This window comes from Diabrotica virgifera, chromosome 5 (assembly GCF_917563875.1).
Source record: "Diabrotica virgifera virgifera chromosome 5, PGI_DIABVI_V3a".
In the NCBI taxonomy this organism is placed as follows: Eukaryota; Metazoa; Arthropoda; class Insecta; order Coleoptera; family Chrysomelidae; genus Diabrotica; species Diabrotica virgifera.
The window spans coordinates 219839628-219864210 of NC_065447.1; the positions used below are offsets into that span (position 1 = coordinate 219839628).

At 32.2% G+C, this 24583-nt stretch overlaps 1 protein-coding gene across 1 annotated transcript in view; it reads right to left on the minus strand.

Moving 5' to 3' along the window:
• LOC126884670 (U1 small nuclear ribonucleoprotein A) overlaps positions 1-18809 on the minus strand; it is a 35423-nt gene extending 16614 nt beyond the window's left edge. Inside the window, exons 1-3 of the mRNA XM_050650742.1 lie at positions 18635-18809; positions 18334-18570; positions 247-494 (exon numbers count right to left, since the gene is read on the minus strand). Coding sequence (XP_050506699.1) covers positions 247-494; positions 18334-18570 — 485 coding nt within the window. The 5' untranslated portion in view covers positions 18635-18809. The remainder of the gene's footprint in view (positions 1-246; positions 495-18333; positions 18571-18634) is intronic.
• Between the last annotated feature and the right edge of the window lie 5774 nt (positions 18810-24583).

Here is a 24583-nt window from a genome sequence, read left to right on the forward strand (position 1 = left end):
GTTGCAGCTTACTAGATCTTTTCAAAGCAGCCACTACTAAGGTATGGATAGCTGTTATGAAAGTCAACCTCCAATAAGAGAAGGAACTACAAGAACACTGTTTTTGCCCTTTTCTCAAAAGTGACATCTTTGGACTAAACTGAATGCATTTTGCTTTTAAGCACCTCATGTGCTTTCATTTTACGAAAACAGTTTTTCCAAAGGAAATATAAGTATAATTTTATGTGAACTCTTTGTAATACTTACTGGTTGAACAACATGGATAACATCATCTCACTAGTCTCATCTGGTAGATTTGTAAGGAAAAGAATTTGGTTAGGAGGTTGCTCAGCGTTAGCTCCACCTGGTATCCTGTTGGGATCCTTGTTCTTCTTTTTCTTCCTTGGCGTCTCTTCATCTTTAGGTACTGGAGGCTTAATTTTCTTAGGTCTTTCTTGGAATGTTCCTTTCAATTTACATATAACATCTGAATCCTGCTTGGCATATTGGATACGCTAAAAATTAACATTAGAAAAATGTGCCTAGTGCAATGCACAAGAAATAAAATTAAAATGGTTGAAAAATATTCAGATAATAGAAACAGGATTTCTGACAACTGTGTTGAAAAATCAGTATCAATTCCGGAGTAGAAATTGAAACGTTAACACCTAGGCTGCGTTATGAGACAAATGAGGAGCTGAGTATCAAAGACGGACTACTCCATTTTGTACTTTTTTCAGGAAAGCTGAAAAACTGAAACTTATATTCTCTACATCCAATTGAGATTTTTTTATGAATATTATTCTAGCGTCTCTTAATACTTTTGAATAACGAAAATGTAAATATATTTATTTATTCCCTAAAATCAATAAAGAAAATGGAGTTGGCCGATATTGCAACCAAGCTCTGGAGCTGTCCGTTTTTGAACCCAATGTCAACCATTTTTGTCGACTAATCTCTTCCTGGCTTAATTTTTAGGTGCTTCAACTACGTTCAGTTGAATTTTTTGGAAAAATAACATCATAAACTGTTGCAAATTTGAAACGCAATACTACCTTTCGATTGGCTGTAATGGAGTAGTCCGATTTTACTACAAAATCAAGTTGGAGCTGTCCGTTTCTGAAACTGGTGCTCGTTTTGAAATGCAATTTCTTGCATGTTCTAGCAGCTTTTGAAACTAAAGCAATTCAGATTTGAATTCTTTGTAAAAAATCCTATAAGACTATACCATTAACTCAATTTTGAAAAAAATGGAGTTGTCCGTCTTTGATACCAAACTCCTTAAATATCGAGGGTTTAGTGTCAAACAACGTTATCTACATTTTTTGTGAAATTGAGATATATCTATAATCGAGTTCACCGTTTTCGACTTCATTTAGTAACAAAAACCTGTATCTCTATCTGAAGCAGATTACAAAATATATTAAACGTTAACTACCAATTGTGAAAAAGTTATTCATGTCAAAAACATCTAAAAGGTGATAACGTTATTTCACAGTGAATTTCTCGATACATCAAAAACAGTTATCACTGTTACCGTTTATTGACACTAATTTATTAAGCTGTAATTGTAGACAGCGTTATTATTATAATTCGTATTTGTTTGAAAAACGTCATTTTGATACTGAATAGCTAAATACATTTGTTTAGTCAAATAAAGTCAAATAATCCTGACGGGTGATTTTAATATTGACTTTCTGAACTATGATTGCAATGAAGTAAAGAAAATAAAAAACTTACTCACTTGTTTTAATTTAAAAATGCATGTTAATGAAGCAACACGTGTCACTAAATTGTCTCAAACTCTAATAGATTATTTCTGTTCTAACTTTGAGAAGGATTATGTTCAATGTATTGTATTTGACCCCAATCTGTCAGACCATAAGGCAGTTGTTGCTTCTATCAAAATTAAGAAATTTAGTAAAGGTAAAGATAGTGTAAATAAATTTAAAATTGGTCGCCTGTATAGTAAATCTAACTTTGGTAAATTTAGATTAAAGTGCGAGAGTCTTGACTGGTATTCTCTCCTATCACAATCGTCTGAGCCATTTAAATCATTTCATAATACAATATGTAAATTTTTTGAAAGGTCTTTGTAACGGTCCACCCGTTATATTATCATTTTTAGCGCTGTAATTATTTTTAAAAAAATAATTATTTTCTCTTGACCTCCCATTTAAATTCTTTAATTTATCGTAAAGGACTTCTCATGTGACGTCACACTGTGCGGAACATAGTTGTTGAACCGTTCCTTGTCGTTTAATTCGTGTTCCGTGAGAGTTTGACGTTTTCCTCGCTGACTGTGGGAGGAATGAGAGGCACTTGGCCGGTGGCTGCGAGGTTGACAGGTTGGTGTTGGTGGTTAGTACCGTAAATGGCGGTTAATTTCTTCGAAATTAATTTTTATTTCAACTAAGTTTGGAAGTATAGTAAAAAGTTACCACCACTTGTTTCCTGGAGTACGGGTTTCCTGGAGTAAGGATGGGAGTACCATCAGTGGAAGAGGAATAAAAAATTAACCGCCATTTGGAAGAAAACTAGCCCTCATGTGATGTCGTACCCACCTTGACTACCTAGGGAAGCCACCTTGACCTTATTGCAGCTACCGCCAAGTCAAACTGGGAGTATGTTTTGGGAACAAGCTTTTTGGGGGACATTCCAGCTCCTTTTCGTCCTGCCACCTGGGCCTACGGGGGGGCATGGAGGTGCATGGAGGTGCATCATAGTGATGCTCATTTTCTAGGATGCAACCGCAACCTCGTTTGGGAACATTTAGTGAGGAGTTTTAGTAACTATTGGTTTTTTTTATATTTCAGACTATCTGTTAAATACACTATGTTTTTTTTCCAGATTTAGGTTACCTCTGTTTTTTTTGACATATGTATTTGTATATTAGATTATTTGGTTCCCAAACTTTGTATCTACGGTAACTTCTTGTGCACAGGAATAAGCCTAGAGAAAATTAGGTTTTTAATACTTTATTATTGCTTTGATATTGGTTTATGTAATTCGGGTAAATTTATTTTGTAACATTACTTGCTTGTTTCCCAAATATTGTATTTATTCGCTTTATTTCGTTTGTTCGGTTACTTCGTCGTTACTTTATTTCATTGCATTTGCTCGGTTAATTTAGGTCATTTTGTCGGTATTTTTCTTAACTTCACTTCTATAACGTTTATTCATTTGTATATTTAATTTTGCTTTATTCAGTATTGTATTTTCTCTTAGTGAGGCTTGGGCCTATTTATTTGTATTATTTTCATCTTCGTCGGTTTCCTTTAGTTGTACGTAGCAGGCGTACTATAACCATTTGGTAGAAGACTTATGTAATTTTGTACCCTATATGTTAGTAAGAGGTACTTATATTTAAGTTTGTAACAGATAACATTATTGTTGTTATCTTTAAAATATATATATCTTCTTGTATAACTTATGTCATTTTAGAGTCACAGCATAATATGAACTTGCTTAACTCAGAGATTGTTAAAAATCTGGTAGTTATTTTTAATAAATATGTTTATTTATTTTGTATATCATTTATTTTTATTATTCCTTTATGTTCATTATTACAGGTTTGATATATTTAATATCTGACAGCAGTATAAGATACCTGGGAGAATGATCGAAGATCATTTTCATGGCGCCCATGATTTGTTAGATTTATTTATCTTGTTCGTCTTTAGAAATTATTCATCTTCATTCCTCTTCAGTACATTATTCTTATTTTATTATTTCATCTTTTAGTCATCATTACTATCTATATAGAGCTACTGTTCTTCGACAGGCATGCAAACGAGCCGTATCCATCCTTGAGTGTCAAGTTGCTCTCTTGCATCTATAGCTAGCCAACTCTATTCAGTTTGCCTCTGTCTCTTCCCACTTTACTTCTATCCCTTCTAATCCCCCTTTCTTCAGTACTACTGCAAAGTAGTATTTTTTATTTTTCCTATTGCGGCTTCTCAACGTAGAAGTCACTTCATCCTTTTCTTCCCCCACACACCACTATCTCTCTTCATTTTTAGTTACCATTCTTCTTTTTTTTCCTTACTTCTGTTGGAGTATATCTTTCTTTTTACTTTCACTCCAACAGAAGTTTTCTTATTTTTGTTACACTGGCTGCCCAATGCGTGGTGCCAACCGTTTATGGTTTTAAGACAGTAGTTCTTTTAGTTCATTTTTATTTTATTGGAATTTTTGTATTATTAACTTTTTGATATCTTTGTATACATGTTACTTCTGATTTATTTTTGGTCTTTAAAATTTTTATTAATAATAAACAGGTAGACTTATACTGCTTCTTTTGGTTTTGGTTAGTTTATTTTTGATACCTCATTTTCAGTTATAGTGGTACAGCTCATATTTTAGTTTGAATTTTGTATTTTTATTGGAAACTTATTTGTGTATTTAGACTGAGTATACATATCTGACATATGTTCTTTTATTATGGATTTTTAGTCCTTCTACCAATGGTAGTATGTTTGCACGTACAATTAATTATTGACTATATGCATATATTTTTTTTTTCTAGTGTGGTTATATTTTACACCTAACTAGAAATTATTTTCAGTATTTAGGTATTTTATTTACTTTATTGATTTGATTATTTATATATTTTGCTGGCATTTTGATTTGTTGGTGTGTCGCTAATATTTTCTCCATATGTATCTTTGTCTTACAAACTTTAGATTATATTTTATATTTGTTATTTTTGATATTTGGGTTGTTTGGTAAGACAGGCACACACCACAAAGCAATATCAGTCCAGACATTAGTTTCTATACATGATACGTTGAATTCGCATGGTTCGGATGGTTACAGATGGTCATCCAAACTATTTTTCTTTAATTGGTAGTGTTAAATATAACAATTATAATTATTGTATAGTAAAGTAGTTCCATTATCCATCTCAGTTTCTAGTTTTATTATTGTTGATAATAATATTATATCAATGTGGGTACCATAATATAATGCTCATAGAAATCAGATACTTTAGGTTGAGATTTAAATATAAATTCTTTATTAGTTAGGAAACATTGATACTATTTTCCTACTAAGTTATAGAACAGTCTTCAGAAGAAGATTACCTTAACAGTGTTGTTCAAGCTAATCTCTTCTTCTGTTTGTCTTTAGCTTAGCTCAATCTTTAGTATGGTTAGAAATTTTAGTCTGATATTTTTTTTGTCATCTGATAATGCAGGTACCTACATACATTGCTTGATTTCATCTTTGGCTTTGTTGTTGATGACTTTTAATTTATTACTTATTAATTTAATTATTATGTAGTACTTTATGTATGAGTTTAACTTTTTTTTGGTATTAGGCATGGTGCATTGTAATTATTATTATGAGTCAATGTTATTAATTGCTAATCCTGTCAGTAGGATTATACAATTAATCAGAACTTCACTTGTATTTTTGTTTAGTTTTTGCACACCTAACCCCTTAAGTTAGAAGGGTTGTTGAATTATTATATATTTATATACTTATTTGGACAGGTAAGCTCATACAAGTACTCTTGTTTAATATGGATATTATTATGGAACTGTATGTTATGCACTACTTATCTCAGGTTATGTGTTATATTATTTGGAATATTTGATTACTTACTAATTTTTTTTTGATCATATTTATATCTTATTATTGAATTTGCCATACTGGAAAGATGTGGTTTTTAATTTGTTATTGGGTTACTCTATTAACATTATTTGTCTCCAATATCTTAAACACTTTATAATAATTTATATCCTTCTATCCTACACAGTATGATTCTGGAATTAGTTTGGAATTTTGATGTAAGTATGTATGAATTCTTGAGTCTTTCATATTTCTTCTTAGAAACTACTTAGTCTGTTGATGCTCAAAGTTGGTGAATACGTGGGTTCGAAATTCAGCAACTGATCACTGCTGTCCGGTTTCGTAATCTATGTCCTCATGGCAGAGTAGGCAGATGTCTTTTCATCATTACATTTCCTAAACATTTTTCTGTAATCAGTTTACTTATTTCAGTTTTTTTTTACAATTTAATAGGGAAGTATTTAGTTCATATTAGGCCTTTTACTTCATAGTATGTTTGTACTTTGAGTTGATGAGTAAACATGGATAAATATCTTGCGCACTTGTTTATAAATCAATGCTTAGGCCATCCCTATACATAGTAGGTTCGTTAAGTCAGTATTTGGAGTGTTTAGACAGATGAGTTGTTCATTTGAGTATATTCCCACTTCTTTCCTTAGGCATTAGTTTTGTTATTCAGATTCTGGAATATTTCCTGAATAATTCTATGTACGTATGTGAGAACGCATGAATTTGCAGTTTTATTTAAAATTGTGCTCGTTCTCGTCAATTTTTTCCCTATCACTTATCATATTTTTTTTTCTTCCTATTATTTATCATAGTGCCATAGACCTTGTAAGTTCACCATTCATTCTGTTTTCTTCCTTACTTATTCTTATATTAGTACCTTATCTAAGTCTGGTTATTCTCATACATCTGTTGTAGCAACATGCTATAGTTCGCGAATACCAGCATGAATTAGTTTATGTATTTTCTAGAATACTTTAGTCAATACACTTTAAGTATTTACCTTACCTTTGATTTAGTTTGGTTACCTCTCTGTTACTTAGTCTGTTAGCAATATTTATTCTGACTTATTTTGATTACTTAGTTTGGATAGGTCCAGATTACCGGATGAGGGTGTATATAGACCTAATTTATTTATTTTGTTCAGTATTAGTTACCATTGGATCCAATAATTTAGTTTATTTAGTATTAGTAAGAATTGGTCCATAAATTTGCCTGATCGTTCTTCTTGGGATATACTCTTATATAAATCTGGTGTCCATTGATAGTCCGATTCTGGATAAGTGTCCGATTCTTCATTTATTTTGTGTATTTGGTTGGATAGGTTCGTATTACCGGATGTGGGTGTACGTAGACCTGATCTGTTTATGTGGTTTAGTATTGGTGTGAATTGGTCCATAAATTTGCCTGGTCTTTCTTCTTTGGATATGCCTTTTATGAATCTGGTGTCCACTGATAGTTCGACTTTGGATTAAGTGTCCGATTCCACATTTATTTTGGTTATTGAGTTTTGGATTCCTTTGGTATGTTTATTATTGGTATTATTTGACATTAGTGAGAATTGTTCCATAAATCTTCCTGATTGTTCTTCTCTGGATATACTATTATGAATCTGGTGTCCATTGTTAGTTCAGTTTTGGATAAAGTGTTCAATTCTTTACCTATTTTAGTTACTGATTTTTTTTATTCACTTTGGTACATTTACTTTTGATATGGTTCGAATTGGCTCACACCTTTTCCTGGTTGTTCCGTTCTTGGATATACCCTTTATAAATCTGATGTCCATGGATAGTTCAATTTTGGTTTTAGTGCCCAATTCGACACTCAGTTATTATTCTGAACTTAAGTACAATATTTAGTTTTGTTTTGACTTTTGAGCAATATATGTTAATATTTGGTAGCAGAGAGTAACATAGTAACATTTTAGTATGAGTTTGAGTCATGTATTGATTTATTTTTCCTTGACCATTAGTTTATATTTAGAAGTAATCTTGCGAATCAACGTGGATTGTTAGACTATTGTAAATTTAGTTGTTAATATTTTGAAGTTTAAAAAAAAAAATTTTTTTTGGTTAAAAAATTTTTTTTTCCCGAGTAGGAGGGGATTGTAACGGTCCACCCGTTATATTATCATTTTTAGCGCTGTAATTATTTTTAAAAAAATAATTATTTTCTCTTGACCTCCCATTTAAATTCTTTAATTTATCGTAAAGGACTTCTCATGTGACGTCACACTGTGCGGAACATAGTTGTTGAACCGTTCCTTGTCGTTTAATTCGTGTTCCGTGAGAGTTTGACGTTTTCCTCGCTGACTGTGGGAGGAATGAGAGGCACTTGGCCGGTGGCTGCGAGGTTGACAGGTTGGTGTTGGTGGTTAGTACCGTAAATGGCGGTTAATTTCTTCGAAATTAATTTTTATTTCAACTAAGTTTGGAAGTATAGTAAAAAGTTACCACCACTTGTTTCCTGGAGTACGGGTTTCCTGGAGTAAGGATGGGAGTACCATCAGTGGAAGAGGAATAAAAAATTAACCGCCATTTGGAAGAAAACTAGCCCTCATGTGATGTCGTACCCACCTTGACTACCTAGGGAAGCCACCTTGACCTTATTGCAGCTACCGCCAAGTCAAACTGGGAGTATGTTTTGGGAACAAGCTTTTTGGGGGACATTCCAGCTCCTTTTCGTCCTGCCACCTGGGCCTACGGGGGGGCATGGAGGTGCATGGAGGTGCATCATAGTGATGCTCATTTTCTAGGATGCAACCGCAACCTCGTTTGGGAACATTTAGTGAGGAGTTTTAGTAACTATTGGTTTTTTTTATATTTCAGACTATCTGTTAAATACACTATGTTTTTTTTCCAGATTTAGGTTACCTCTGTTTTTTTTGACATATGTATTTGTATATTAGATTATTTGGTTCCCAAACTTTGTATCTACGGTAACTTCTTGTGCACAGGAATAAGCCTAGAGAAAATTAGGTTTTTAATACTTTATTATTGCTTTGATATTGGTTTATGTAATTCGGGTAAATTTATTTTGTAACATTACTTGCTTGTTTCCCAAATATTGTATTTATTCGCTTTATTTCGTTTGTTCGGTTACTTCGTCGTTACTTTATTTCATTGCATTTGCTCGGTTAATTTAGGTCATTTTGTCGGTATTTTTCTTAACTTCACTTCTATAACGTTTATTCATTTGTATATTTAATTTTGCTTTATTCAGTATTGTATTTTCTCTTAGTGAGGCTTGGGCCTATTTATTTGTATTATTTTCATCTTCGTCGGTTTCCTTTAGTTGTACGTAGCAGGCGTACTATAACCATTTGGTAGAAGACTTATGTAATTTTGTACCCTATATGTTAGTAAGAGGTACTTATATTTAAGTTTGTAACAGATAACATTATTGTTGTTATCTTTAAAATATATATATCTTCTTGTATAACTTATGTCATTTTAGAGTCACAGCATAATATGAACTTGCTTAACTCAGAGATTGTTAAAAATCTGGTAGTTATTTTTAATAAATATGTTTATTTATTTTGTATATCATTTATTTTTATTATTCCTTTATGTTCATTATTACAGGTTTGATATATTTAATATCTGACAGCAGTATAAGATACCTGGGAGAATGATCGAAGATCATTTTCATGGCGCCCATGATTTGTTAGATTTATTTATCTTGTTCGTCTTTAGAAATTATTCATCTTCATTCCTCTTCAGTACATTATTCTTATTTTATTATTTCATCTTTTAGTCATCATTACTATCTATATAGAGCTACTGTTCTTCGACAGGCATGCAAACGAGCCGTATCCATCCTTGAGTGTCAAGTTGCTCTCTTGCATCTATAGCTAGCCAACTCTATTCAGTTTGCCTCTGTCTCTTCCCACTTTACTTCTATCCCTTCTAATCCCCCTTTCTTCAGTACTACTGCAAAGTAGTATTTTTTATTTTTCCTATTGCGGCTTCTCAACGTAGAAGTCACTTCATCCTTTTCTTCCCCCACACACCACTATCTCTCTTCATTTTTAGTTACCATTCTTCTTTTTTTTCCTTACTTCTGTTGGAGTATATCTTTCTTTTTACTTTCACTCCAACAGAAGTTTTCTCATTTTTGTTACATCTTTTCCTAAACAAAAGATTAAAATTAAAAATAGAAAACCTTGGATTACAAATGGCATTAAAAATTCCTGCAAAACCATGAGATCGCTCCATTATATCAAAAAATATTACCAAGATGAATGGTTTGTTACCTATTATAATCAATATAAAAAGATATACAGAAATGTTATTAAAACTGCAAAAGAAAACTGCTACAAGCATAGAATAGAAAACTCCTCAAATGTAACTAGGGAAACTTGGTCTATAATAAATGAATTAAGGGGCAAACACAGATCAGGTAATAGTCATCACACTCCACTTCCAAATGACTGTAATGAATTTTACTGTAGCATAGCCGAAACTTTAACAGCACAGTTGAGACATGGTACAGATCCTTTGTCATATCTGAAGAAAACAGAAGTTATGTGTCCCTTCATAATTTATGATACTAATGTTGAGGAATTGAAAGAGATATTTAAATCAATCAGAAACAAAAACTCTTCGGGTTATGATGACATCTCTATAAGAGTTTGCAATAATCTACCAAACTCTGCTTTGGATGTTTTATCTATTTTAATTAATGATAGTTTTAATGCTGGCACATTTCCCGATTTCCTGAAGATAAATGTTGTAATTCCATTGCACAAGGGTGGAGATCACATAAACCCTTCCAATTACAGGCCAATTTCTCTGATACCTACGTTGGCAAAAATAATAGAGAAAATTGTTAAAGCAAGATTAATACAATTTTTAGAGGTTAACCAACTACTAAGTCCGAAACAGTTTGGTTTCCGTGGTAACACTGGCACGACCGACGCGATTTTCAGTTTTTTAGAGATAGCTTACAATAATATTAATTTAGGCGAGATGGTTGCGGCAGTGTTCTGTGATTTGACGAAGGCTTTTGACTGTGTCAATCATGGATTGCTGCTGCAGAAGCTTAAACACTACGGAATTAAAGATAAGTCACTGAGTTGGATGGAGTCATATTTGTCGGGTAGGAGTCAGTTTGTTAGGACAGACTGTGACTCTGACTTGATGAATGTAACTTGGGGAGTGCCCCAAGGCTCGGTATTGGGACCAGTTCTGTTTTTGGTATATATAAACGATTTAGCCTACCTTGATGTATCTGCTCATTTCACCCTTTATGCAGATGATACCACTCTTAAATGGCATGCTAAAGATTTGAATGTCTTACGCCAATCTGTAGGTAGGGAACTCTTAATGATTGAAAATTGGTGCACGGCGAACTTTTTGACATTAAACACTTCTAAAACCAAGCTTCTGTGTTTTAAACATGTTATGCCTGAATTACATCTGGAACTTGAACCTCAGCTGTCCGTCAGGTTTCTTGGCCTGAATATTGATCCTGACCTTAAATTTAAATCGCATATTGAAGCCTTGAATTCAAAACTTGCATCTGGATGCTATGCAATACGGTCGCCTAGAAGGGAGCTTGGTTTTGCCCAAGCAAGAACTGTGTACTTTGCACTAGTAGAGTCACATCTTAGATTCGCAATTCAGTTTTGGGGAGCGTGTAGTCAGGAGCTTTTCAGTAGTGTGTTTTTGCTTCAAAAAAAGGCAGTACGCCTGTTGTGCCAGGTAAATTCTAGAGAAACGTGTAAACCTTTATTTATTAAGGCCGGCCGTTGTATGAAAGAGAGGTCCCCAAATGCCGGCGCAACAGAGAGAAAAGATTCTTTCCCGAGAGATGCTGCCTCTATCGGAGAAATAACGCAATAGATATCTAAGCGAGGCCGCAAACGGCAGAATTTTTAGTGAGTCGATAGTTTAGTTAAGTACAGAGAGTATGCAGGTGCGGCCTCGCTAAGATGACTCGAAATCGTTTTATATATCAGGTGCGAACTTTTAATTTTTTAGTAGGCGGTTTAAGGACGGGGTCTCGCTGAAAATTTTACTTGGATAAATACTGTGCTCGTATCTCGTGGTAAAATCTAAACCAAAAGTATTGGAGAAATCTATTTTAGTCCATGTGGTGAGACCGCTCCCGTCTGGGAAAATTTCTGATTCGGTTTCTTTGTGGATTCCTATTCAAACATGTCCCCTCTAAACAAATCTGAAGGGTGCCGGGCGGAATTTTTGGGCAGAAACTGTTTAAACAATTTTTATAAACAAATAGAAAAGATCACGTTTTTTTGCCCCGGAACATATATTTTTAAGTTTAGTGGGTCATTCTAAACAAGAAAGGTATCTTGTAATTTTTTTCAAAAATTGATAGTTTTCGAGTTATAGGCGATTTATGCCTGGTTGCACCAACAGATCTTAAGTTGCAGATTAGCTAAGCTCTACTTATAAATAGGGCCTCCTTGAGTATCACTTGAGTTGCACCATAATTTTAGATTCTTACCTTATTATCAATTATATCTCTTATTATATTATGGTATTCTTATTGTAATATATTATAACTATATTATATTAATTCTTATGATATTCTCGACTTAAGCTTAAGATCTGTTGGTGCAACCGGGCATAAAAATCTGAAAAGTGCGAAAATGCTCATTTACGAGGCCTAAAAACTCATATTTAAATTAGAACTTTTGAGGTTGCCAGATTCTTAAATTGAAGTTTAAACATTCAGCTTGAAGATTCTAAAGAGTGATTGTGTCTAACCCTAATTTAAACCGTCGTGTTTTAATTGTTAAATATACATGTCCATCCGATTTTTTTGTCGGTGCGGCGCGCTCTATTTCAAAAATCTCCAGTTTTCCTCCAAAAAATATTTTTTCTAGATTTTTTGGGACATTTTAAATAAAATAAGTTTCTTGACATTTTTCTCAAAAGTTAACAGTTTTAAAGTTATAAGCGATTTAAAATCCAAAAATGCGTTTTGGCATTTTTCGGATTTAAATCGCTTATAACTTTAAAACCATTAACTTTGGAGAAAAATGTCAAGAAACTTATTTTATTTATAATATCACAAAAAATCTAGAAAAAATATTATTTGGAGGAAACTAGAAGATTTTTGAAATAGAGCTCGCCGTACCGGCAAAAAAATCGGATAAACATGCATATAACAACTAAAAAAAAACGGTATAAATTAAGGTTAGACGCGATCACTCATATGTGGACCATATAGAACAATTTGGTGTTGCAGGAAAACTTTTACTTCGGATGTCTGGGTTAGGCCTTTTTTGGACCAATTATAACATACTACCTCCGTAACTTTGGAACCGTTCATTTTAGAAGGGTTATGCATAGGACCTTTTTTGTTTCAAATTTAATGTAGAACAATTTTGTATAGAAGGTTGTTCATGCTAAATCGCATAGTTTTAGAAATATTGACGAAAAACGTAAAAAACTACGAATTTACCGATTTCTCCCCCCTCTCCCCCCCAAACCCGACGCTCAAAATGGTGTGACTTTTTTCTGAACATTATGTGGACCATATAGAACAATTTGGTGTTGGAGGATAACTTTCACTTTGGATGTCTGGGTATGGGTCTAACTATACCATACTATATTCCCTAAAATAAAATGTTTCATCATAACGGCTGACCTGAGTAAAAATCACTTATTTATAAGTTAAATTTGAATTATAGGCTTGGATCTCGCGTACAAAAAAGAAGTTGATTAATAACAAGCTGAAAATTTTTAACTTAACTGTGTCTAGTCGGACAAACTTTGATGTACGGGAACACTGAAACAGGCGAAGCTTTAATTGTGGAACAGGTTAAAAATTTGGAACATCAGACTACGAAAACGTTCCATGTATTTTGTCTGACAGAACTTCCAACTGATTTGTTACGATTTCATTAAACTCTTATGCAAAAATCAGACTGGTATTATCACCAACTGGGCATTTTAATAAGTTTAACACGAAGAACATGTCAAATGGCAGGAATTATATTTTTGATAAATAGCAATATGATTTTTGCATGAGAGTTTAATGAAACAGTAACAAATCAATTGGAAGTTCTGTTCGAAAAAATACATGGAGCGTTTTCGTAATCTGACGTTCCAAATTTTTAAACTGTTCTACAATTAAAACTTCTCCTATTCTTCTCCTGAAAAAACTTCTACTGAAAACTTAGTGAAAACAGAGAAAATTTAGTGAATTGCAAATATTTAATTCAAAAGAAACTTTTTATTTATTCTAAGGGACTGTCGGCCCTCGGCAATAACGTTTTCTTTCATTCTGCGTTTAATTTTTTTAAAAATACTTATTAGTTTTCTCAGTATTCGAAAAAAATGAACACATTTAAAACACAGGAAAATTTTGAGAGGCGACATTTTGCGTCTTTCCCCTTAAATTTTTTTGCAACATGAATGAAGCACCCTGTGTATTAAATTAAAAATATACATTCAAGTAAATAAACAATAATATTTTGTTATATCAAAGTTTTCAAACAAATTTTATATAGGGTGTCTGCATAACTAGCAACCATATGGTTTCATATTAATTTTATTAATTATTAATTTTAATTATTATTAATACATTATTAATTTTACGGGAAAAGGTAATACCCAAGTTAAATACATAATCATAATTCATAGAGTATGTGTTTACTTAAGGGTAATTATCATTAGAGTAAAAGATTCACTTTATAGGAGTAAAACTGCTAAGTTGCGTTATGGGTACTAATTTATGTTTCTAGTCGTCAAGGAGTGTGATTTGATGTTTGATTTTCATATGGCAAGCGTAATTCAATCTATCTACATACTTCAAAGAAAAAAATTAGGAAGGGACAATAAAATGTAATATATTTTAGACGGAGTACGTTCAACATTTCAGGACGGGAATAATCATTTTTTCAGTAATAACACAATATTTGATTTTTGAGATTTCTCTAGCTGTTCATGAAATAAATAAAATTGTATATAAAAAATGATTATCTCATTTAAAATAAATATTTCTTATTTACCAATCCTTCGGTTTGGCGCCCCATTGGGGTTACGCACGCGTGCACCGCACGCGTTGCACGCCCGGTTACGGGGCCCTGATATTATTCCAAGTACGCAATAATGAACCACCCGCATCCCTCAAAACGGTATTACTCTCTATACAGTACCGAAATTTCCAAAGGAAAGTTTCAAACGGGCCATACCGCTCCTGAATTTTGCACATGTATATAATATTTTTCGTAGCGCCATCTTATACATAATGGCTACATTAACAGAGCTTAGATTCTTACAGATTCCTATACTGTATTCGTATTATATGTCGAATATTTACGTTTCACATGCCAATTTCTATTAATTTCAGAAATTTATTTTAAAAGTACACCACGCAAAAAGTACTTTATTAATTCACATTTTTTTAACGTTATATCCTTCCATTACTTCTACTGTAGTGCTAAACGGAATTTTATCATGAAATTCATTTAAATACTTAAGTAATTTAGATATAAACGCTCTTATATTTACTGAGAAAAAAGCAAAACTTTCACATTTTTTTATAAACAATACACAATAGGTAGGATAACAAAAATATGGCTGGAACTAGCGACATATATTGTTAGTAGGTTAAGCATTTTTCGGTATACATATATGCTCTAGATTATGAGTGGTGTACTTTATAAAGGTGATGGGATCGGCTATACTTATAACATTACCAATGGCCGGCCTTAAACACAGTATCCTTACACTTGTATCTCTTTTCATTTTGGAAACGGCAAGCATTATTTTTAAGAATAAACATCTATATGAAAATAATAATCGATCTGGACGATTTGCTAGCAATTTAGCTTTGATTACACCTAGAAGCACACTAGTCAAAGACTCATTTATTTTTAACGGCATCAAAATTTTTAATAAACTACCTAGTGAAATAAAAAATTTGGAAACTATTAGAAAGTTTAGAAATTCATTAGATAGACTGCTCGCTAAGAGGGCCTATTATGATCTGACAGAATTTTTTGAGGACCATTGGAGCTGATGTATTTGTGATCTTGTGTATATTTTTTTTTTGTCAATTTGTTTGTCATTATTGTTTGTGATTTAGTTTTACAGCTTGTAGTTTGTTTGTTTTTTATTTTTGACAATACTACATATTTTGTAGTTGTTATATAATGTAAATGTGTTATGTGTTATATTTTATATTTAGTCATATTTTAATTTAATTTATTTATTTAAAACTCTTAAACAGTGTTTGTCAACCAGATTTTTTCTTAGACAATAAACATATATTCTCTCTCTCTCTTTATTTTCGATGTTGTTTGATTCTTCCATCTGATTACTCATTACATGATTACAATAATCTGATTAGTCATTAAATTTTTTAATTTTGCCGAAGTTAAAAGAAAACATATATGTTATTTTCTTATTGCCGGTTACGTATATATTTGTCGTAGTTATTTAATATTTAAAATGTCCAGTTGTAGCACAAAACTTTGTATGACACGAAGCACTAGCGGGTCTTGGATCTTCTGAGGTAGCCTCTTGCCTTACAAATACAATGAAAAGTGAAGTTACTGGGAAAGACTTCGCTTTTATTTCTGAAACTTGCTCGGGCCAAAATGGAAATTCAATTGTTTCCGCAATGTTTCTGTTTGCTGTTGTAACACTAAATATTTCAAAAATCGACCAGTTATTTTTTGAGCCCAGACATTCCCAAATTGAATGTGATATGGTCCGTGCCCACATCGAAAACGTGAGTAACGGCTTGGAAATTTATGATCCATCGGGATGGTTTATGTACACTATGTACAGTGATAAAAATTGACATTAAAGGGAATGTTGTCAAATGGTTGAACATAGTTTGGCTACAATATACATATTATTATAAAATAAGACACTGCACACAGTTATTTCAAATATAATTTTAAATCAGACAACTTTACGAAATTTAAAATACAGAGAAGGCAACTTCCAACATTTTCAATTATTAACAAACTTGTGCCAAGAAGAAAATATGACAAACCATTAACGATTAATAATAAAAAGTTAACAAGGTTTAGTAGAACTCTGTGAGCAAAAATTAAAGAACAATATCACTTCTTTTACTAGAATCTTTTTTTTTTTGATAGATAGATATCTTTATTTCAAAATAGGTAACCTAATATACAAATTTAACTTAAATACATTTTTTTTACATATAAAACGAAATAAAATCAATCAATACAATGATTCACCATAAAAAAATTCAATAAAAAAATAATAAATGTAATAATAAATTAAAAAATAATAATAAATTAATAACAATTATAATCAAAATTAATAACGAATTATTATCAAATTAACAAGTTCACCAACCAATAATGGGCAATAAAAATAAACAAAAATATTGTGCACGTTCTCCGCCAATTCAAATACATACTACTTTAAATTTTTACGGAAAACCTTTAATTTATCTTTAAAACTTTTAACTATCCTACAGTCTTTTAATTCATTAGGCAATTCATTAAATTCTCTGAAACCTCTAAATATTAATGAATTCATTGAGCTGCTATAATTCATTTTAGAAAAGTATATGTTATTTTTATTTCGAGTATCGTGTATGTGTATATTAGGAAAATTAATAAATTGCTGAAAATAATCGGGAGCTATATTGTTTTTAATTTTATAAACCAAAATCAATGCAAAATATTGAAACCTTTGATATACCGAAAACCAGTTCAATGTATTCAGCATTAACTTTATCGGTGTCAATCGACCCATTCTTAATATTATACGCATACCACGATTTTGTAATTTTTGAAGTTGCCCCATTTTATTTAGGTTGAATAAATATAAGACTGATGCACAATAATCAAAATGAAAATCTTTAAGGAAGGGGTGATGATCATAATGAAAATATTTCAGAAGATGAAGACGTTTAAAGATGGTATAAGTATTTAGAAATTTCATAAGTTTATTATTTGTATGTTATTAGAAAAATAAAGTTTTTTATTTAAATACACTTATAACATTTTTAATAATACAGGGTTAGTGCTGCATTGGATATCCTGAAAATTTTGAAAATATCAGCGAACGTAAGTTAAAGTCAAACTGGATATCCTGAAAAAGGGGAAATATCAGGGAAATTTTCGCAACATTTTAGGGAAATTACATTTTTACATTTTCACCCAGCAGTACTGACCCTGTAGTAAAACTATTATTATCAGGTGCGCCGTTAACAGTTACAAAAAATATATATCAGTAATATCAAAAAGCGTCAACAAATATCAGGTCATTATTAGAAAAAAATTATATTTTTTTCTCTGTAGAATATCAATAACCTGTAATAGTTTTTACAATATGTCACAGAAACCATAATAATACTATATAAATTTACAGATTTCTATTGTAATGTATTTTGCCTACGTAATCACAAATTTGTTGGCCAATATTACGTTTCAAAACAGTTTTTCGCATTTTCTGCCACTTTATGTTTTTGTAGTTAACGTTGTTTGATACTAAACCCTCGATATATCTCTTTGTACTACATTAACGGTGGGCTGTGTCATAACGTACAGTGGCAAATGCGGTATACAGGACATATGCTTCGTAACGCCCTCAACGTAAGTTTATAAATATCCCTAAACACAGCCAGGACCCCGATTTTTGACCCTTCGCTTCATTATCGAACGTATTCGCTTCATATCTGTACAGTATACAGATAGCGAATGTTCGCTAACGAAGCGAAGGGTCAAAAATAATTGAGGTCCTGGGTGTTAAACATCAGTCAATCAGAAAACATGTTTCTATAATAAAAATATTTAAAACTACATACCATTGGTTTATCATAAAATGGAAATCCTTGCATCGATCTAAGAGCATTAGTGGAGCTCTGAATTTCTTTAAAAATGACAAATGCTTGGCCTCTCATTTTCAAAGTTTTTAAGGCAACTATATCCAAAATTTGACCAAATTGGGAGAAAATTGCATACAAAGATTTTTTCAGCTCATCCTTTTTTACTTTTTCGTTGAGATTGTTAATGTAGATCGTGTTGTTCGGTCGAATATCCATCTAAAAGTAATGGAGGAAAATGCAAATGAGTGTACAGATATTTTTAGAGAAACTTATTACTTACCCTGATATTTCTTTACTTGTTGTGCATGTATATCTTCAGCTAATGTTAATTAAGATTCGAGAACCTTTTTTATTTTTTTCTACAGTGGGTAAATTTACATACACCGGTTTTAATAAAATAGACGCTACTCAACGTGTGGACATGACAGACATGAAGTGAGAAGTGAGAACAGGGTTGCCAGATGAAATTTCAGAATATCCCTAGACGGGAGCTTCAATTTCCCCTAGAAATCCCTAAATCGTATTAATTTGACCTAAAAAAGAAGAAATTGACAGATGACACCTGTCAATTCAATTTATAACCTATTAAACACTATGTTTAATCCACTTTAATCATTGATTAGGTAATGTTTTAATGTTTACTTAGGAATATTTATGTCAGGGAACAATAAATAATGACAATAATAATAATATTTGAACAAAAAGATATTTAATAACAACAAAAAATGGCGCCAGCACAGTTTAATAAATCCCTAGATTTCAAAAAAAATCCCTCCAGCCCTCCAAAAGCTTCAAAAAATCCCTAGATTCGGGGAAAATCCCTAGACATGGTAACCCTGAGTGAGAAGTGACCAAGTGACATAACATGAAAACGAATTTTTAGGTTATGTCAAAATTGTCATTTGTCAAAACATGTGCCTGGTAGAGACCTTTTTTAGAGTTTCTCCAATATTACTCGAATATTCAAAGAGAGGCCGCTGTACTTGGAATTAATTTTAAATAATTTTTCAAATTGCTTAAAATTGATTTATACTCTATAAAAAAAAGCATCAATACTAGACAAAGGGAAGAATATTATAAATTACGTGATTTTTAATATTGTTTTTATCCATTTCTGCATCTGTTGTTTTTCGTTTTATTATTTTTATTTTGAGCCCAATTTCGGTCACTACAGGATGCTACAGGATTGTGATCTCCGATCCTAGATCCTATGCCGGCACTTGGACTTGGATATGTTTTCGCTGATTTAATTGCGTTCATGTATTTTTGTCTAATTTATACATAGTCTATTTGATTCCTTTCAATCCTCTCTTCTTGATTTTCTGATGACATCCATAGTGTATAGGTACACGTGTAGGCGTGTAGGTAAAGGTACCTAGGTACCTATGTCTTCTATTTGGCGTTGTGTACCGTGTACCTGCAATGTATTCGCTTAAGAGGCAAGATTACAGATACCGAAATAATATGGAGAACAAAAGTGACAAATAAGGGACATATCCTGGAGAAGGTGCTAACAATGATAAGTGGAGATGAGCCGGCTACATAGCCAGATGGGATTATACCAGGTGGACACGGAGAGCCCTGGTCCTGGAGACCAATAGAGACGAAAAGTAGTAAAGATATAGACCTCATCAAAAGATGCGTAAACAACATAAGAGGGGTGGTGGGCAAATACTAGAGAAAAAACACAGGGCACAGAAAGATTGATGCCATTGGTAGGGACCTACATTCAGAAGTGGATGGATAGAAGTTGGCATATCGAGTAAGAATCGAAGATTTCAGTAAAAAAATGTGATTCCAAGATGTAGTGAGATAGGGAAGGGGAAAAGAACGAAGAATAAATTTGACTCAATATGCCATAATAACGGGAGAAGATAATATTGCAAAAATTGTAAGAAATGATAGACCAAACGGCAGAAGACTCCCAGGAAAATCATCAACAGATGACAAGACATCTGGCTTTCAGAATTATACAATAAGACTAAATATTAGTTACCTACCTACCTAACGTAAATACGACTATCTAAATGTACCACAATATCTAATTTCGCTTATAACTGAACTACTCGTACACGAACACACTATTGGAACAGTTAGGAAAGTATACATGACAACTTGACAAACACACACTCTCGAACCACTTCCATCTAGAACAAGGTGTCAGACTGTATATTGTATATACTGTATTGTATTTACTGTATATTGTATAGATATTGTATATGTATATACTGTCTAAATATATCTACTGTTATGTGAAGATAAAAAGAAAATGTTTCATTCAGTGATATGTTGCCTTTGCCGAAAGAAAAACAAAAGATGTCTGCTCCAAAGAAGGGTGGAAGAAAAAACAAAGATCTGAAATATTAACCTCAACACCTTTGAAATTAGAACTCGAACAAAAGGAGCTTAAAAGGAAACAAAAAATGGAAAAGGAAATCGAAAACCAAAAATTGTTAACAAAGAAAAATAAATCTGTAAAGAGAAAAGTCAGAGTAAACAATCTTCAAGCGAAGAGGAAGATTCATACGAAGATGATGAAGCCGACGACACTGACGACATTAATGCCGAAGATTGTAATGAAGGAGAACCTTGTTTGATTTGTGGTTAGTTCGGAAAACGCGAACTTTGGTTCCGTTGCGTTATTTGTGCTGGATATGGGTACACCGAGAGAACAATTTCTTTTCTCCTAAAACACCGATTTCTTTGAGCAATATTTCAGGTAACATATCCTATTAACTTAAACATACCGGTTCACATAAACGACCGGTTAACATAAAGAAACGAGTTTTTTAAACACAACTCAATAATTTCTTACAGATAATTTCTTCAATACTAAGAAATGCATTAATGGTTACATTTAATTTTCTTATCCTAAAGTTTTTATTTCTTAAATTGAAAACTACAAATATCTTGCAGTATAAGAAATATAATATAAAGTTAATCCATATTTATATTTGTGAACAAGAAATTTTCTTGCAATCAAATAAATATTTTAAACCACAAGAAATAATTCTTCAGAAATACCCTCTGTAGTAACTGTGGTTATAAAATAAAAACTTTGTCATTAATGTCGAAATGTTACTTGCAAAGAGATGTTCTTCCACAAAAGAATTGCGCAGATTAACTATTTATGATTTAGTCGTCAGTGTTTGTCAAGATGGCGTGATATGTTCATGTTCATATAGATGGATTTTGGATTTATTGATGTTCTTTAAAAATTAACGGATATTTTGAAGGTACGTAGGTACATATATAGGTATTAAATAAAAGTAAATTGAGTAATTTAAGATGTAATAATAATATTGTTGCGTATCCGAATGGTTAAAAAAGAAACATAATATATGCTTTTTAGGTATAATGATGGACGACTCTGAAATAAAGGAGTTTATTATTCTAACTGGGAAATATGCCACAATTTAAAGCTGGGACAGAATGATATAATATATAGCTTCAGAACAATATTAAGAAAGGAGTTATTAACCAACTGCGGGGCATTCCAGAAATGGTAAAACTTCATACATGTAAGTACCTTTTTAAAAATGTGTATACTTATGTATCAACTATAATAGGTTTCTTGAATGTATCGTCTTCTATAAAAATATAAGTACAATACAACGCTATATCAAACATGGCGGGTGCAACGCTGAGGATGTTTTCTGTTAATTTATTTGAGATAAAGAAATCAGTTAGTCTAAAAGGAATATATGTTTATGGTTAAGAAATGTTATTGCCGAAAACCGTGAATTAGTTAATATGTATTAAATGACTTAGATGTAAACTAATAATACTTTCCCGTTATAAAATTTCTTAATGATTAGGTATGCTGTCTCTTTTAGATTATAAAAATTAAGAAAATAACATATTATTATGTCTACTTAATATTATTATACGTGACTTAATATTACACAGATAAATAATTAATATTTCATTAACAAAAAGAAAAAAATAAACAAAGATGTGTAGGTTAAATAATGCCCTGTTTGAACTAAATATGATTGATTATTATTAGTATTAATAGTTCTTATGTGGGGCCGTGTATTTGTTTTTTTTTGTATTTTCTAAATTTGTCAAAATAAATATCTATATCTTTATTAAAAATATTTTATTAAAGTAAGTTTACTCTTTCTACATAACGATTTGGTTTTAGTGAATTGCTGATATACAAAGTGCTATTAACAAAAGAAGGAAAATTTGAGGAAGTTGGATTTGCCTCTTCATCCTTTTATTGTTGTGTAGACAGGGCCGCGCCGTCCACGTGTGCAATGTGTGCGGTGCACCCAGGCGCAAGCAATTAAGGGGCGCCACTAGGGTTTTCACAAAAATTTTAGGCAGATCAAAATACCACTTACCCATTTTTTTCAGCTTCTACCAAACGTTGGGATATCATAAAACAACACTTTGCAAGTCTGGCTTTAAAGCATTTATCTAATACACGCTGGTCCAGCAGAATTGATGCTTTAAAGCCATTATCAAAAATTTGTCAGAAATTTATTATGCTTTATGTGATATAACGCATTATGATAAAGATCGCGATTGACATTATCAAGCTAGATATTTAGGAGATAGTTGTTAGATACTTGATAGATAGATGTTTATCTCAGTTGCGCAGTCTACATACCTATGGTATAAAGTTCTGATGAAAGTTAACTTCGTTAGCAAAATTTTTCAATCAAAAACAGTGAATATGCAGCTGGCCTTAAATGCTTTACAAGAGATAATAGAATTGTTGCTAGAGTTTTGGACATATATCAAATTTAATGATGTAATTACTACAGCAAATGAAACTGCAGAGAAACTGGATGTGGACCCAGTTATCAACCAGTCACACAGTTACGGCTTCGGAAAAAAGCTGACAGTTCAATTACGAACATAAAAGCGAGCCGATTTTGGATTCTGAAATGTCATACAACGTTAAATTCTTTCCTCAAGCAAGCATTAATGTCAGTAAACGAAAGATTTTCATATTGGAAAATCATGTTAATTCTTTCAAATTTTTATATAGGTAATTTTAACGACAGTACAGAAAACTCACAATTAAAACTTTTGTGAGGAATTTGGAAAAACTGAGATTTAATAATTATCTATATTATAGAGAGAGACGATTTGTTTAAAGAATTATATGAATTATACAGCTTCAGCCTTTGTTAAAAGAATTAAATAATGATGTTTGTAAAATTTTAAAATATATTAAAGGAATTAGCTGTTTCTTTTTCTTCATGTGCCTATCCGTGACGGATGTTGGCGATTATCATGGCAATCTTTAGCTTAGCTATATCCGCGATATGCAGAGCGGAAAAGTTGCACAGGTGTTGTGTTGAACCAGGTTCTGAGGTATTTTAACCAGGATGTTTTTTTCTTGTTGGATCTCGTTTTCCAAATATTTTTCCTTGCACGATAGCTTGTAGTGGGGCATATCTGGATTCATTTCGCATAATGTGTATAAAGTATTCTAACTTCGAGATTTGATAGCGGTCAATTTTTCTTGGTTCTTCTTCATTTCTCTGAGGACCTTCTCATTTGTGACCCGGTCAGTTCATGAGATTTTAAGAATTCTACGGTATAACCACGTCTCAAAGCTTCCAATTTTCTGCACATATCTCCCTTCAAGGTACACGATTTAATGCCATAAAAAAGGACAGAGAAGGCGTAGCATCGCAGCATTCTTACTTTTATAAATACCAAGAGAGAGAGAGGTTTTGATTCTTGAAGAAAGCTCCCATACGGTTGAAGTGGATTTAGCTTTTCCGTTGCCGGCTCTTATTTCTTGGTTGTTAGTTCATTAGTTAGTGTTAGTTCAACCGAGGTAGTTGTGTGCGTCACTCTTTCTTCTGAGGTTTGGTTGATTTAGAGTTGCCCTTTTGTTATCTTTTTCTTGCTAATGATCATAAGCTCTGTCTTTAATACGTTTATATTGAGTCGACTGTAATATGTTTGTTCATAAGGACTTGTAGGTCTTCTAGTTTGTCCGCAAATATTATGATGTAATCTGCATACCGGATGTTATTTAGCCGGTACCCGTTTAGTAGAAGTACTTTTTTAGTTTCGTTAAAAGCTTCCATAAATATTCTTTCAGAGTTGAGGTTGAAAATTAGTGTCCAAAATACAGCCTTGCCTCACTCCACGAATGATGTTCACGTATTCGGTGTGTTCACCTTCAACTCTGGGTTTGCAGTCTGATTCCAGTAAATGCTGGAAGACGCGAAAAGTGAATTTTTCTAAAATAGATATT